Genomic DNA, 15939 nt, shown 5'->3' with positions numbered 1-15939 from the left:
CATGAGGCTTAACCTCTCCATCCCCAGGATCTCGGTGTTTGTCCCTTGCTGGGCACGCTGTCCTTCAAGGTCACTTGATGGCTGCCCCAGGCCCACTTCCCACCCTCTGGTGACTCTTGAAAGAAGGGCTTCTTCCCCATGGTCCTCCCAGAACTCCAGACCTGATTCTCATTGGTTCAGATGAAATCACACACCCCCTCCTCTGCCAGTTAGTTGCTAGGGGGCTGGCATATGCAAATGAGCTAAGCCTGGATCCATGCCCGGGAAGGCTCAGCCCCACTGAGACCACCCTGGCCCTGGAGTGGGGGCAGGGAGTGGGGCGTGGACACCGGTGCACATCCCAGCCAGGCCTGGAACGCCCCCAAACTGTCTGGACCTGTGGCTCCTTGATGGAAGCCTTTGGCTCAGGACTGGGCCAGCCACCTAATTTTAGTCCCTGGTGGAGCTTCTGAAAGAAACAAATTCCCAGGCCCATCCCTGAAGACTTTTGTTGGGGGCAGGATCCAATAATTGTTTTGGGTGTTCTTTTTTAAACTATGGTAAAATTCACATAAAATTCACTATCTGAACCACTTTAAAGTACACAGCTCAGGCCGGGCATGGTGGCTCATGCCTGTTATCCCAGCACTTTGGGAGGCCGAGGCTGAGGTCAGAAGTTTAAGACCAGTCTGGTTAACATGGCAAAATCCCGTCTCTACTAAAAACACAAAAATTAGCCGGGCGCAGTGGTTGGTGCCTGTAATCCCAGCTACTCAGGAGGCTGAGGCATGAAAATCGCTTGAGCCCGGGAGGCGGAGGTTGCAGTGAGCTGAGATTGCGTCATTGCACTCCAGTCTGGACGACAGAGCAAGACCCTGTCTCAAAAACTAAAAATAAAAGTGAAGTGCACAATTCGGTGGCATTTAGTACATTCGCAATGTCAGGCAACCATCACCACCGCCCGGTCCCAGAGCTTTTCATCACTGCAAAAAGGAAGCTTCATTTATCAGTCACTCCTCCCTTCCCTCCTCGCCCCATCCCCTGGCTAGCACCAGTCTGCTTTCTGTCTCTAGAGTTGCCTATTCCGGAATTTCATATAAATGGAATCATACATATGTGGCTTTTTGTATCTGACTCACTTCATTCAGCAGAATGTTTCCAAGGGTCATCCTGTGTGGCATCTGTCCGCTTTCCATTCCTCTCGATCGCTGAATAACCTCCCGTCGTGTGGATGTGCCACATTTGGTGTATCCGTTATCTCCATGGAGGGACATTTGGGTGGTTTCCACCTTTTGGCCCTTGTGAGTCATGCTGCTGTGAACATTCGTGTATAAGGTTTTGTTTGAAGACCTGGGAATTGGTGTTTTTAAGATGTGCCCAGATTTAATGAAGGGTTAGAGTTGTTGGTAACTTACTGGGGGCCTGGTGAGGCCAGAACCACCCAGCTAGTCCCCTTCCCACAGGACCTCAGCAGAAGGAGCAGGGCAGAACATCTGCCGTGACCCCAGGGGTGCTTGCGGAAAGCTGAGTTGGAGAACAAGACCAGCTAAGCATGGCTTCCTGCCCACCCCACCTGCCCCAGGCAGGGAGGAGGCACAGGGAATGGGAGGCAGGCCCTGCACAGGCATGCTGGCCAGGGAGCAGGAGCAGGAGCAGGTGGGGCCCCCACATGTGTGTGTGTGGCTGGCCTGTACCCCAGCTGATTGCCCCCTGCTTCTCCTGCAAGGTAGAAACGGGGTGGGGGAGGTCTGGTGAGGACAGGGAGCAGATGCAACCAAAGTGTCCCCTCCTCACAGAGACCACTGACCTGTCCGCAGCCCTTCACTCATTTTGGTGGTAGGATCCTCTGCATTTAGCCCAGTAAGTGACATTGCCTTTTATGTATAAAGAATAGTTGTGCTGACTGAGGGGCAGAGCTGGAGCTCTGCTCAGCCTCCCCTGGTTCCCGAGGAGCACAGGTTGAAACTGACCTAGATCAGGATTCAGTGTGGGGTGTTAGGGGAACGTGGAGGAGGGGCTCCTCTGGGCAGCTGTCAGAATCCCTGAATGTGGGTCTGGATGTTTCCCTGTTCTATGCATCACCGTTCTCTCGCACTGTGATTTTACGTCTGGAAAGCAGTCATCTTCTCTCTCACATTTCCCTGCAAGGGGAGCCAAAGGGGAAGGAGAGAGAGGAGAGAGCAAGGCAAAGCCTGGCCGGGCTGGAGAAATGGCAGGTTGCCTGCTGAAAGTGGCTCTGGGACAGAGCTGTCCGTCTGCATCCCCAGACACCCAGCAGGGGGCTGTGGAGAGCTCAGGCTCTGCAGGAGGCCGCTGACTGGGAGCTCCTGCTGGCTGTCCCAGCACCTCACTCCCCTCTTGGCCTCCGTTGCCTCATTATACCTCTGTTCACCCAGTTTCCTGCTGTCACCATTTCCTAGAGAGAGAAGATCTGTCTCTAGATTCTAGACATGGAGGTGGCTGGGAGAGAAGCCACAGAGCCTGCAGGTGATCTGCCCTCACCCTCTTCTGTGCGGCTGCTTGGCCCATCCACTGCCTGCCCTGGACCCGTGTGCACGGGGAGGCAGGGATGCTGCGGTGCCTGCGGGTTCAGAGCCTTGGCCTCCGTGAAATGCAGCAGAGGACCAGGGTAGTGAGAGGTGGGGCCAGGTTGCTCAGTGGGAGGGGTGGGGTGGGGGCAGGGAGGAGGGGAGCCTTTCCATGGAACTGTGTTGGATAGGCTGGTTTGGCTGGTTTGGCTGAGAGTGGAGAGGTGGGCTCATTCCCTTTGGGTTTAAAAAAAAAAAGGCAATAGGCCAGAGGATTAGGCTGAGGAAGCTACATATCTGCTCAGCTCTAGATTCATTCATTCATTCATTCATTTCCCCATATGACGGGCTCCAAATTCACTCAGCACACATAACCTTTCCCTTTAAATGTTGAAGTCTCTCTAGTGGATGGAATATTTGCAGGCACTTAAGCATATGGTTATAAAACATGTCAACAACATTAAACGGTTTCTTTTCTAACAACGAGTGAGAGATCAGAGGCTGAACTCTTCACGCAGGGTCATCACATTGAGGAGATCAGAGGATGAACTCTTCACACAGGGTTATCACACTGAGATCAGAGGATAAAACTCTTCACGCAGGGTCATCACACTGAGAAGATCAGAGGATGAACTCTTCACGCAGGATCATCACACTGAGGAGATCAGAGGATGAACTCTTCACGCAGGGTCATCACACTGAGGAGATCAGAGGATGAGCTCTTCACGCAGGGTCATCACACTGAGGAGATCAGAGGATGAACTCTTCACGCAGGGTTATCACACTGAGATCAGAGGATGAAACTCTTCACGCACGGTTATCACACTAAGGAGATCAGAGGATGAACTCTTCACGCAGGGTTATCACACTGAGATCAGAGGATGAAACTCTTCACGCATGGTTATCACACTGAGGAGATCAGAGGATGAACTCTTCACGCACAGTTATCACACTGAGGAGATCAGAGGATGAACTCTTCATGCAGGGTCATCACACTGAGGAGATCAGAGGATGAAACTCTTCACACAGGGTCATCACACTGAGGAGATCAGAGGATGACACTCTTCATGCAGGGTCATCACACTGAGGAGATCAGAGGATGAGCTCTTCACGCAGGGTCATCACACTGAGGAGATCAGAGGATGAACTCTTCACGCAGGGTTATCACACTGTTCAGTGCTCATAGCTGTCCAGGAGGAAATCAGCCAGCCTATTAGAGGAGTGACATCTGCGTGGCGGAAATGAGGGTGATTTTTTCTCTTTCTGCATTGCTTTGTCTTCCTGTTCCTTTCTACACATTTGTATCCAGGTCTGCCCCAGGGGTGGTCCCCCACACTGCAGATCCTGGGGGGCTGCCCTGAGTGGTCATGCCCAGCTTCCATTCCCAGGTTAGGCACCGGCTTGCCCAGTTGGGACAGGGGAACCGCTATGTGGCTCCTTCCATCCTCCTGGCTCCTGGTTCCTGCGGCCACCAGTGATTTAGAGTCTGCCCCAGTCGCAGCCTCCAGCGGTGCCAGGACAGCTCACCCACTCCATCTTCCACAGCTTTGGCTGCCCTAACAGAGATACCACAGGCTTGTGACGTACACAACAGAGCCTTGTTCTTCGCAGTCCTGGAGGCTGGGAAATCTAAGGTCTGGGTGCCAGCAAGGTTGGTTTCTGGGAGGACCCTCTTCCTGGCTTGCCATGTGCCCGTGGTCTCCTCACACGGCAGGGAGAGAGGGCATCTCTCTTATGTCTCTTCTCATGAGGATGTCAATCCTACTCATGAGGGCCATTACCTAACACTTCTCAAAGGCCACCACACTGGGGTCAGGGCTTCACCATATGAATCTGAGGGGACACACGCACTCAGGCCACGGCACTACCCTACCTGGGCGCCTTCTCGCCTGCAAGCCCCACCTGCACCACTGGCTGAGGGGAACGCCAGCCAGCATTTCTCTGGGTTGTTCCCCTCCCCTCTGGGTTGTTCCCCTCCCCAAAGCTCAAGTGAGGGGAGGCTTTGGGGCAAGAGATGAGGTAACAGTGCCCAGGAAGGAGATGGTTAGGACCCCCAGTGGCCGGGAGCCAGGGCTGCCTGACCCCAGTCGGTTCCTGTTGGCCCAGCCTGATGGGAGGAGCCCTTGACCGCCTGCCCACAGTATCTCCCTCCCCAGAGTAGCGGCCTCTGCAGTCCCCACATGGCTCAGACTGCCACAAAGGCAGGCCTGGGAGGGTTTTAGCAAGGCATGAGTGAGGGGCCTTTGCTAGGAAGGAAGGGAAGATGTGGGCAAAGGCGGGCACTAGGCAGGGCTTGCCCAAGCAAAGAGGACCAGGAAGGAAGCACGGGAGGGGAGCAGCTCAGGCATGGACACAGGAGTGCGGGTCCCCAGAAACGACCTTAGACACAGAGACCTGATGGTAGAAGTTCCAGGGCGCACTCTCAGGGCCAGCGCCGTGGGGAGACTGAGGCACTGCACAGGGATGCGACCTCAGCAGAGGGCTCGGCCAGTACCACGTGCAGCTCTGGAGCCTTTCAGAGTTGGCCCAACTGAAGCAACGTTTGAACCCCAACCCTGACCGGTCACTGGCTATGGCTGTCCCCAGGAAAGGGACATGACTTTGGTCTGGGGGCTGTTCCTGGAAAAGAACTCAGCTGTGAGTCATGAGCAGCCCACATGCTCCAGTTTGAGGAATCAATGACTTGGTCCTGAAGAGGGATCTGGGTGTCACGGCACGGGGTCTACTGTGCCAGGTGTGTGTTGAGGAGCTGGAGGTGTGCACGGGGCAGGGAAGGAAGACAGTGGGGTCTGTTCAGAGCAGTCAGCGCTGCAGTGCTGATGTGCTGGGGCAGGCGACCCTGAGGGGTAAGTAGAGGCCAGTCGTACCGAGTCTTTGATGCCAGCCACAGGGCTTGGTCCTGCTGCAAGAGGGGAGCCATGGAGGGGCTTTGAGGAGGAAGCAGAAGTCGATTTACCATGAAGCTCATAATGCTTAGGCTTCAGGGCCCCTGGCTCACCTTCCAAGGCCCTGGGAGAGGCCAAGCCATGTGTTCACGTGGTCATACGGTTTTGTAAATTTTGCAAAAATAAGATATTTTAACCATATTTGATTAAGAGCACTTCTGTCTTCATTCCTGCTTCTCACTGATGTACCTCTTCTCCCGTGGGTGGCATTAGAATGGCCTTGGGCATTTTGCTGCTTTGACTACAGAGAAAATGGATTGAGGGCATTTTTTTGGCTTATTGCCACGGTTCTGTCTCTTACAAGTAGAGTTAAATTATTGTGTCTGTCCAGGTGTAATAGTAGCTTCCAGAAATACTTGCCACACCGCTGTGCCAACTCACCTGGGGTCATTGCAGAATATGGGCTGTGTGCTGGCTGTTTCCTCAGATCTTTGGAGATAAAGGTGCCTCAGCGGTACCTGAGGTTGTGACTACTTCTATATGAGCAGTATTTTGTTTTCGTTTTGGGTTTGTTTTATAGACGGAGTACTTTAAACACAGATCCAACATGGATATTTCTTTAGAAAAGCCAAGTGTAACAGGATGGTCTGCTTGTCTAAAAGCTGGCCTAGGCCATGTGTGGTGGCTCACACCTGTAATCCGACACTTTGGGAGGCCAAGGTGGGCGGATCACTTGAGGTCAGGAGTTCGAGATCAGCCTGGCCAACATGGTGAAACCCCATCTCTACTAAAAATACAAAAATTAGCCAGACGTGGTGGCGCATGCCTGTAGTCCCAGCTACTGGGGAGGCTGAGGCAGGAGAATCACTTGAACCCAGGAGGTGGAGGTTGCAGTGAGTCAAGATCACGCCAATGCACTCCAGGCTGGACGACAGAGTGAGACTCTGTCTCAAAAAAATAAATAAAATAATTAAAACATAAATAAATAAAAGTTGGCCTAGCCTCACAACATATGGATGACAATAAATGAAGGGCTCTAAAAAATTTCAAAGACAGAAGAGAAACCTCAATGAAAACACAATGCAAAAATGTTGATTACGTCTGAATGCACTGTTTTCACTTCCATTTGGAAAGTGGCTTGGGAATGTTTCCATAAAATAAGGAAGAAATGACAGACTCTGATTTGGATATATGTATAAAATATACCTTTTATCATTTTCAAATTTATTTATTAGAAAGGAAAGAAAATTCAGATAAAAATTAATGGAATATGAAACTAAAGTAGTAGAAAATGAGCAAGGAAAAAAAAAATAACTCTGGCTTCAAAAAGCTCATTGTCACCAAAAAAAGAAAGGTTTTATATCAAACCAAAAGCAGTCGCTCATTAGGAGGAAGAGACACATATCAAAGAAGTTAGCAGGCTCTTGGAGCATTTGACAGCCTCATTAATGAAGAGGAGGGAATCTGACGAACACATAGGAAAATGGTTCCGACATCTTTCTGATTTGACATGAAATGTTGACAACATCAAAGACGCCAGGAAGCTGCAAATGCTACCACTACAGTGAGGCATCCACAGCAACTGTTACCGAGCATTGCTCATCCAAAGAGTGTCTTAAAGGCCAGCTCCCACAGAGAAAACTTGAAATGCCCTGAAATCCACATCAAGGACGGAAACCAGAGAGCACCTCCTCCAAATCTGATCGTCCTAAATGTTCAGATGGCATCACCCATAACTTCTTTAAAGTATTGATCTTTTTTTTAAAAAAAAGAAAGAATTTCCCTCAATATGCCAGGGCAAGTGTTGGCCAACTCCATCTGCTGCCTCTTTGGTTGGTATTGGTTTTTTTCTCTAACAGCTTTAATAAGGTGAGATCTATATTTAAATTCACTTTTTAAAGTATACAGGCCGGGTGCAGTGGCTCACACCTGTAATCCCAACACTTTGGGAGGGTTGAGGCAGCTGGATGACCTGAGGTCAGGAGTTCGAGACCAGCCTGGCCAATATGGTGAAACCCTATCCCTACTAAAAATACAAAAAAAATTAGCTGGGCGTGGTGGTGGGCACCTATAATCCCAGCTACTCAGAAGGCTGAGGCAGGAGAATCGCTTGAACCCGGGAAGCGGAGGTTGCAGTGAGCCGAGATCACGCCACTGCACGCCAGCCTAGGTAGCAAGAGCAAAACTTCGTCTCAAAAATAAATAAAACAGAGTGTACAATTCAGTGATTTTCAGTGTATTCATAGAGTTTTACAGTCATCACAACAAGCAAATGTTGGAACATTTTTGTCACTCTGAAAAGTTCCAAACCCCTTCGTAGTCACCCCAATCCATCCTACTCTCGGCCAGCTCCAGATAGCCACTCATCCTCTTGTTGTCTTTATAGATTTTCTAATTCTGGACATTTCATATCGATGGAATCATACAACACGCGACATTTTGCGCCCGGCCTCTTTCACTTGGCGTAACGTTCCCAGGGCTCATCCCTGTTGTAGTGTGCAACAGCACTGCATTCCTTTCTGTTGCTGAGCTCATTGTCACACACACAAAAAATCTGTTCCGTTGCTTTTCATGTGCTTAATGGCTATTCGTCCTCACGTCAGAAGAGACTAAAGGGCAAAAAGGGGCCTAGCTAGCTACCTCTGGCCTTTTACAAGGCTACTAATCCCATCCAGGATGATGGAACCTTCATGGCCTAATGATCTCCTTAAGGCTCCACCTCTTAAAACTGTCTCGTTAGGAATCAAGTTTCTAATTTTGGAGGGGACACAAACCAATGCTCAAACCGTAGCCCCCTATGATCATTAACAAGACAAAGACGTTTGGTCATGCTACTTCTCTTCAGCATTGTCGTGGACGTTCTAGCCAGGACAAGTAGGCAAGAAAAGGAAATAAAAGACATCTGTATTGGAAAGGAAGACGTCCATATTGGAATAGGCTCTTGGATTCTGTTTGCTGATATTTTGTTAAGAATTTTTATGTTTATACTCATAAGAGATATTGATCTGTAGGTTTCTTTTTTGTGTGATGTCTGTCTGATTTTGGTATCAGGGTAATACTAGCCTCAGGGAATGTGTTGGGAATCCTTTTATGTTTTTTGGAAGAGTTTCTGAAGGATTGGTATCAATTTTTTAAAAATGTTTAGATTTCTTTACATTCTAATTGGTGGAAATCACTGGTGAAGCCATCTGGGCCTGGGCATTTGTTTGTGGAGTTTTTATGTTACTCCTTCAATCTCTTGTTTAGGTCTATTCAGATTTTCTATACCTTCTTAATTCAGCTTTGGTAGTTTGTATCTTTGTAGAAGTTTGTCCATTTCCAGTGCTTTTTTTGGTTTCCATGGGGATTTGAATCATTCTCTGGTGTTACTTGCTTTCAGCCTGAAGAACTTCCCTCAGCATTCTTACATGGCAGGTCTGCCAGCAATTAATTCTTTCAGGTTTTGTTTATCCGGGAATATCTTTATTTCACTTTTATTTATGAGAGAGAGTTTTGCAGAATTAAACCTTCTTGGTTGACATTACTGCCTCTGGCCTTCATTATTTCTGATTAAAAGTGAGTTGTTAATTTTATTGTGATTTCCCTGTACATCGTGAACCGTTCAATGTTCAGTATTTTCTCTTTGTCTTTGTCTAATTTCAACATTTTAACTATGGTGTGTCTAGGTGTGGACCTCTTTGCATTTACCCCACTTGAATTTAATTGCATTTCTTAGATGTGTAAGTTAATGTTTTCATCACATTTTGGATGTTTTGAGCCTTTTTTTTTTTTTAATATTTTCTGCTTCTTTCTCTGTGTCTTCTTCTGGTACTTCTACTGTGCATTTTTTATTGTACTTAATGGCCTTCCATGTTCCTCAGAGGCTTTGTTCATTTTTCTTCATTCTTTTTCTCTCTGCTCTTTAGATTGCATGGTTTTGATTAATCTGTGTTCAAGTTCAGTGACTGCATCTTCTGCCAGCTCAAATCTACCATTCAGCGAGCTAATTAATTTATTTTTTAAGTTCTTGTACTATTCACCTCCGGAATTTCTATTTAGTTCTTCTTCTTCTTCTTCTTCCTCTTTTTTTTTTTTTCCCCCAGACAGAGTCTCTGTTACCCAGGCTGGAGTGCAGTGGCACAATCTCAGCTCACTGCAACCTCCACCTCCCGGGTTCAAGAGATTTTCCTGTCTCAGCCTCCCGAGTAGCTGGGATTACAGGATGTGCCACCACGCCCGGCTAATTTTTGTATTTTTAATAGAGACAGGGTTTCACTATGTTGGCCAGGCTGGTCTAGAACTCCTGACCTCAGGTGATCTGCCCACCTCAGCCTCCCAAAGTGCTGGGATTACAGGTGTGAGCCACTGCACTCGGCCTCTATTCAGTTCTTTTTATAAATTCTATCTCTTTACTGAGATTCTTCATTTGGTGACACGTCATTCCTGTACTCTCCTTTAGTTCTTTAGACATGATTTCCTTTTATTGTTTAAACACATTTATTATAGCTGCTTTGAAATCTTCTCTGCGAAGTCGGACATCTGGGCCTCCTGAGAGGTAGTTTCTGTCACCTGCTGAATTTCCTGTGGGTGGGTCACACTTTCTTGTTTCTTTTCATGGCTCAGAGAATGTTTCCTTGAAAACTGGAAACTTTAGATAATACACTGAAGAAACTGTGGAGAATGATCCCCTGGGCCTTATGGCTACTGTTTGCTTGTGGATTTTGTGACCTGGTCCTGCTGTTTCAATGAAGCTTATTTGCCCTGCAGTGTGCAGCCACTGATACTGCTCCCCAGAGGTCACAGCCTTGGTCATATGCACAGTCACCCTGACTGCACCCCGGCTCCTAACCCCCTGGGACAGTGACATTAGCCCGGCTCTCTTTGACTATCTCTTTCCCAGATCTTTCCATTAAGCTTCTGGTCATTCTGCCTTTATTGCTATCACAGCCAACTGTTGGCCTTCCACTAACTGCTAGCTGCTACTAACTGCTAGTGCGACTGATTGCTGTATTGTTTTTGACAATGTCCTGAGGTGTATAACTTGCTCTACAATATGACCTAATTAAATTCTAGACCTTTCACAGGAGCAGGGTGTTGCCAGTATCTGAGGGCTTCAGGAGGGCTCTTAACTGTCTTTGTCCCTGGTTCTGTCTATTTAACTTCTACAGGTTGAGCATCCTTAATCTGAAAATCTGAAATCCGAAACACTTCTGGTTCCAAACACTTCTGCTTCCGAGCATTTCGGATGAGGGATACTCAACCTGTAGTTGGTTTACCATTTTGTTTGTTGCTATTAGGACCATTGGCCTCCTCTTAATTGCTCACTGCTAAGACCCCTGTTGTTTTTGACAGTGCCCTTAGACACGAACATCCTCCATGCTCTGTTTCAGATCTGAGTCAGTCCCATTAGGGAGAGCTATGAAGCCTTCTGTTCTGACTCTCTGTCTGGGCAGACCCCTGTAGCCCTGCACGAGAGCTAGGAGCAGGGTCAGTGGCCTGCTTCTCCCAGAGTGACATTCCTGGCCTGCAAACTACTCACTAGATGGGAATGGTAGCCCCTAGTCTTCTGGGCTTGCCCCTTTCAACATGGAACCTCTGCCCTACAAGCAATCTGGGGAGGGGGCTATCAGGTCCACTATTCTTGGCCTGCTGTACCTGGAGCAGAGCTTCTGCCCTATGAGTGGGGCCTGGATAGGGGAAGGGGGCCCCAGGCCTCTTGGCCATCCCACCGGAAATAGACTCTGCAACAGAGTTGGGAGGGGTGACGCCAGTGGCCTGGCTCTGTCAGTATGAAACTGTAGCCTCAGACTGGGAGCTTGGAGTAGAGGGAGCCCCGTCTTCCTGGCAGTAAAGCCTTGTCACACTGAGCTGGGGAAGGAATGGGGGAGGGTTGTGGCTCGAATGCCATAGACTTTTGCTTTTCTTACCAAGATTTAATAGATTTTCTTGAAAAAAAAAAATGCTTCTTCATTTATTGTATAGACCTTAGGACAATTTCCAAAGACTTTAAATTGTTGCTTTTTATAAACTAATTTTCATTGGTTACTGGGGAGAGGGCTCACCAACCTCCTTACACTTCCATTCAAAGTTTCTATTTGCTGCCTCTTTTTATAAATAAAGTTTTATTGGAACACAACCATGTCCATTCATTTACAGGTTGTCTACAGCTGCTTTCAAACTCTGATGGCAGAGTTGATTAATTGCAACAGAGATTATATAGCCTGCAAAGTCTACAATAGTTACTCTCTGGCCCTTTTACAGAAATAATTTACTGAGGAATGGTTTGCTGAGAAGAGTTTGCTAAGGAATGGCTGCATTCTCTTTCTGTTCTCTTTGTGGAAACAGTGCTACAAAATTAGGTTATACAAAGAAGGGTTAAAGAGTATGCAGTCGGTCGGGCATGGTGGCTCACACCTGTAATCCCAGCACTTTGGGAGGCCAAGGCGGGTGGATCACCTGAGGTCAGGAGTTTGAGACCTGTCTGGCCAATGTGGCGAAACCCTGTGTCTACTTAAAAAAAAAAAAAATGCAAAAATTAGCTGGGCATGGTGGCGGCACCTGTAATCCCAGCTACTCAGGAGGCTGAGGCAGGAGAATTGCTTGAACCTGGGAGGCGGAGCTTGCAGTGAGCCGAGATAGTCATTGCACTCCAGCCTGGGCGACAGAGCGAGACTCCGTCTCAAAAAAAAAAAACAAAACCACAGTACGCAGTCAGAACTGAAGGAAAAGTTCTATCATTTTTCTCTGTTTTTTGGTTGTTTGTGGTGATTGTCAGTTTTAAAACGTTTTTGTGTGATGTATTTTCTCATTTCAAGTCAATAATCCATTTTGCACCTAATTTAATTCTTTAATTTTGCAATCTTCTTCTTAAAGCGTGTCCCCTAAACTAGAGACGCTTCCTCCCCCTAGACCTAGAGGAATGGGAGCACTGTGATCCGATGAAGTTGTGAAATTGTTTTTCCTACATGCCAGCGTTGGACTTTATTCCTGGTTTTTACCGTGTCGGCATATTACTTGTCCCTCTTTTCCATAGTATTTCCTCTAAATTGCCTTTTTTACTTAAATAAACCTTGTATGTCTCGCAGTCACTGGCCTGATACGCCAGTGGTATCTTTATAAACGGGCTGCGTGCGGGCACCCAGGAGGCATCTATCCTGGAGACGTAGTGTGGTGCAGGTTCCGGCTGAGGGGACACAGAGCTGCTGGAAGGCAGGAGGGTGGGTCAGCAAGCGGGAGGCAGGGCAGGCCGGCCCCTCACTGTGCCTCTTATTGCCTCTGGCGGCTGAGGCCTGTCTTCCAGGGGCTCTGAGCATCTAGGGGCAAGGAGGGTGAGCTCCCCCTGTGCCCCGGCGCCAGGCCAGGACGTGTCCCAGGCACTGCAGGCTGCGGAGCGCAGGAGTGTCCCCACGGCCCAGTGTGAGGGTGAGTGGAGCGACTGGTTTCCTGTCTTTCAGCATTGCTTTAAAGGACACTGCATCTGGCTGACGCCCGACATCCTCAAACGGGACGGCAACTGGGGCGCTTGGAGTCCGTTTGGCTCATGCTCGCGTACCTGTGGCACGGGCGTGAAGTTCAGGACCCGCCAGTGCGACAACCCACAGTGAGTTGGCCCCACGTTCCCCTGGCCTCCCTGAGTGGCAGCTGAGGGTCCAGGAGACCCTCTCCAGCCAGCCCTGTCCGGGAGGGCCCTGTGGCTGCCCACCAGTTCTGGAGAGGTGCAGGGCAGGCTGCCCCGCCCGCCTCACCCTACCTGGGAGGAGGCCACGGCTCAGGGGACGCTTAGCTCTGCCTCTTACCCCTTCCCCCGGACTGGGCCCGCGGCCCACCTGCCTGCAGCCCACTCTAGACAGGTTTACTCTGTCTCTCCTGGCCATGGGCATGGAGGAGAGGAGGTAGGACCGAGCTGTGGAAAATGGGGGTAAAGGGGGGTGGTCTCTCAGGCCCCCGGAGGCCAGCCCCTGGGCAGCTGTTTGCAGCCAGGTGAGGGCAGGGTCAGGACTTGTCATCAGTGTCTGGCTGTCCAGGGGAGGGACAGCCTGTGGAGCCGGCCCATGCCAGCTGCATCCCCATGCCCAGCCACACCCCACCCCCGCCCGTCACGCAGGCCCCATGCCCTGTGCTGTCCTCTTGCCCCTTCTCATTCCTCCCACCTCACCCCACACACCCTGTAAATGTCTCCTGGGCCCATGCTACCTCCTCGGCCCACAGCCACTTTCTTATCCACACCGTCCTTTCCCTCCTCCTCTGCCTGCCTCCTCCTGCCTGAACGCTCACCCCAGCCTCACCCAGGGAGCGTCCTGGCGGGGCTGGGGTGGAGGGAGAACCCTCCACAAACATCAGCGTTACTCCGTCTCCCACCCGCCCAGCGGGCCCTTATGCTGCAGGCCCTGCGGCTGCTTAGACGCACAGAGCTTCTGTCTTTCCTTTTTGGCCTGTCTGGTAGTTTAAAGATTTTGATTTGCCTGAAAATATTGACAATCTGTAATTTCACATTAGAAAAACAAACAAAACAGATTTCCAGCCTTCAAATCAGGCATCACAGATGCACAGCCAGGCCCAGTTACCAGCTGGCCAGCAGGCCTCTGGGGTGCGTCCCGGCTGCTGGGCTCCTGCCTCGGCAGCCGCTCCTGGGTCCTGTTCCCTTGGGCTGCTCTGCTTGCTCTGGCCGGGCCTGAACTGGACCCTGGGGAGCCAGAGAGGGCCATCAGTCTTGGTTCTGGGGAGGCAGTCAAGACCATATCAACAGGGCATGGGGACCCATGCATGCCCTGGGATCCCGCAGTGGGACAGCCTCCCTCAGCAGCACTTGTGAACACGCGTGTGCATGGAGCCCTCTCCTACCCCTGCCGTCCTCCTGCCCCAGGCTCCAGGCTGCCCTCCTGGCTAGGAGCAGGCAGGGAGCCCCGTGGCCCCTCCTCAAGCACCCTTGGGGCTTTTACACCATACTCGGGAAGAGATTGCTGGGCATTTAGAACCGCAAGAGGCAGTGTGTGGGTTGGTGCTGTTCTCAGTGAAGTGAAGACGTTACAGAGACGCAGCCCGCCTTGTCTGCAGGGAGAAAACCCAGCGGCCGTGGTACCCCTGCCTTGTGCCAGACACTTGCTCAGAGCAGCAGCACCGGGACCCTGGGGCCTCAGCATGCCTCTTTCCGTGCCAGGCTCAGTGCCCAGGGCCAGCTGCAGAGGAGACTCGCCCAACTCCTGCCGGCTGGGGTTTTCGCCCCGTGGGGAACACAGACCTAAACACCCAATCACAGCTTCCTGTTCATCTCCAAGCCCAGGCACCAGTGCTGGGGAGGGGGTGGCACCAGGGCTGTGAGCAGATGCTGCCTCCCCACAGGAGCCCCAGGAGGGAGGATGTGGCCATCCTGCCCTGTCCTTTCAAGATCTTCACTCTGAGGCCCGACAGGCTGGGGAACTGCCCAGGTCTTACACCTGTGACGTGGCAGGACAAGGTCCCTTTGCTCAGCAGAGCTGCCCCCCGACACCTGAGACTTAGGGATCCCCCGAAAAGATCTCACAGGTGGCACCCGGGTGCTGCCTCTTTCCATTGGCGCTGAGCGGCAAGGCCTTTGCTTTTTCCTCCAGCCCGGCCAACGGGGGCCGCACCTGCTCGGGCCTTGCCTACGACTTCCAGCTCTGCAGCCGCCAGGACTGCCCCGACTCCCTGGCTGACTTCCGTGAGGAGCAGTGCCGCCAGTGGGACCTGTACTTCGAGCACGGTGACGCCCAGCACCACTGGCTGCCCCACGAGCACCGGGATGGTGAGCCCCTCTGGGGACAGCCATGGGGCTCAGCAGGCAGCCCCTAGGGTGGGCAGGTGGGGGTTGCCTTGGCTTGTGCCTCTGATCCTGCATGGGGCGAGGCTGCCACGACCCTGGGCTAGCAGGAGAGCCCACCCTGACTGGCGTGGCTGCCCTGGGCCACTCCCGGGTGGGGCATTAAGGTTCCTAGCAGGGCTGCAATCCCAGAGCAGCCGGAACACCTGGAGTAGCTGAGGACACGGAAGAGGTGGCTGGGCTGCGGGCTCGGCAGGGGCTGGCTCCTGCAGTCCAACAGGGGTGGACAAGGCTTGAACTGCATGGTCAGCTCAAGGCTGAGGCTGGGGCTGGCCCTGCCAAGGAATCTGGTGACCTCTGACCTTCACTATTAGTCGGGACTCTCAGTTGCAAGTGTCAGAAAGTTGACTTCAACTGGTTTCAGCATTAGAAGGCATTTATTGCTCAGGGACCTGAGGAGCCTGGTGGCCTTGGGCATGGCAGTGCTTGTGTGGCAGCTGGGGACCTTCGTGTGACAGACTGTAAACATACAGTCCCTGTTTCTCCTCCGTGGCTATTGCCCTAGCCCAGCACCTGCTGCCCCATGTGGGCCAGTGCAGGGTTGGAGGTGACAGAGCAGACGGGGTCCCCCTCTGGCAGAGGCTACAGTCTGGGGGCCCAGCGTTTTCGTTGCCTCTGAGATAAAGGCTGAGAAGGGAGGGTTCGGGGATCTGGGTCTGAATCCAGGCAGGCTGGCCTCATTCTGGATTTCAGAGATTGAAAAGGATTCTTTTTTTTTTTTTTTTTTTTT

The 15939-nt window shown here is 51.0% G+C and overlaps 1 protein-coding gene across 2 annotated transcripts in view; it reads left to right on the top strand.

Annotated features, from left to right (window-relative positions):
* ADAMTS2 (ADAM metallopeptidase with thrombospondin type 1 motif 2) overlaps positions 1–15939 on the top strand; it is a 230117-nt gene that overhangs the window by 186844 nt on the left and 27334 nt on the right. The window contains exons 11-12 of one of the 2 annotated variants that reach the window (XM_025388450.1): positions 12826–12971; positions 14959–15134. In XM_025388450.1, the coding sequence (XP_025244235.1) occupies positions 12826–12971; positions 14959–15134 (322 nt within the window). Of the gene's footprint in view, positions 1–587; positions 1095–12825; positions 12972–14958; positions 15135–15939 lie in introns of those variants that run through there. The other variant, XM_025388451.1, reaches the window with a different exon arrangement.

This window comes from Theropithecus gelada, chromosome 6 (assembly GCF_003255815.1).
Source record: "Theropithecus gelada isolate Dixy chromosome 6, Tgel_1.0, whole genome shotgun sequence".
Lineage (NCBI taxonomy): Eukaryota > Metazoa > Chordata > Mammalia > Primates > Cercopithecidae > Theropithecus > Theropithecus gelada.
The sequence above is the reverse complement of the archived record's forward strand: the minus strand, read 5'-3'. Positions and strand labels throughout refer to the sequence as shown.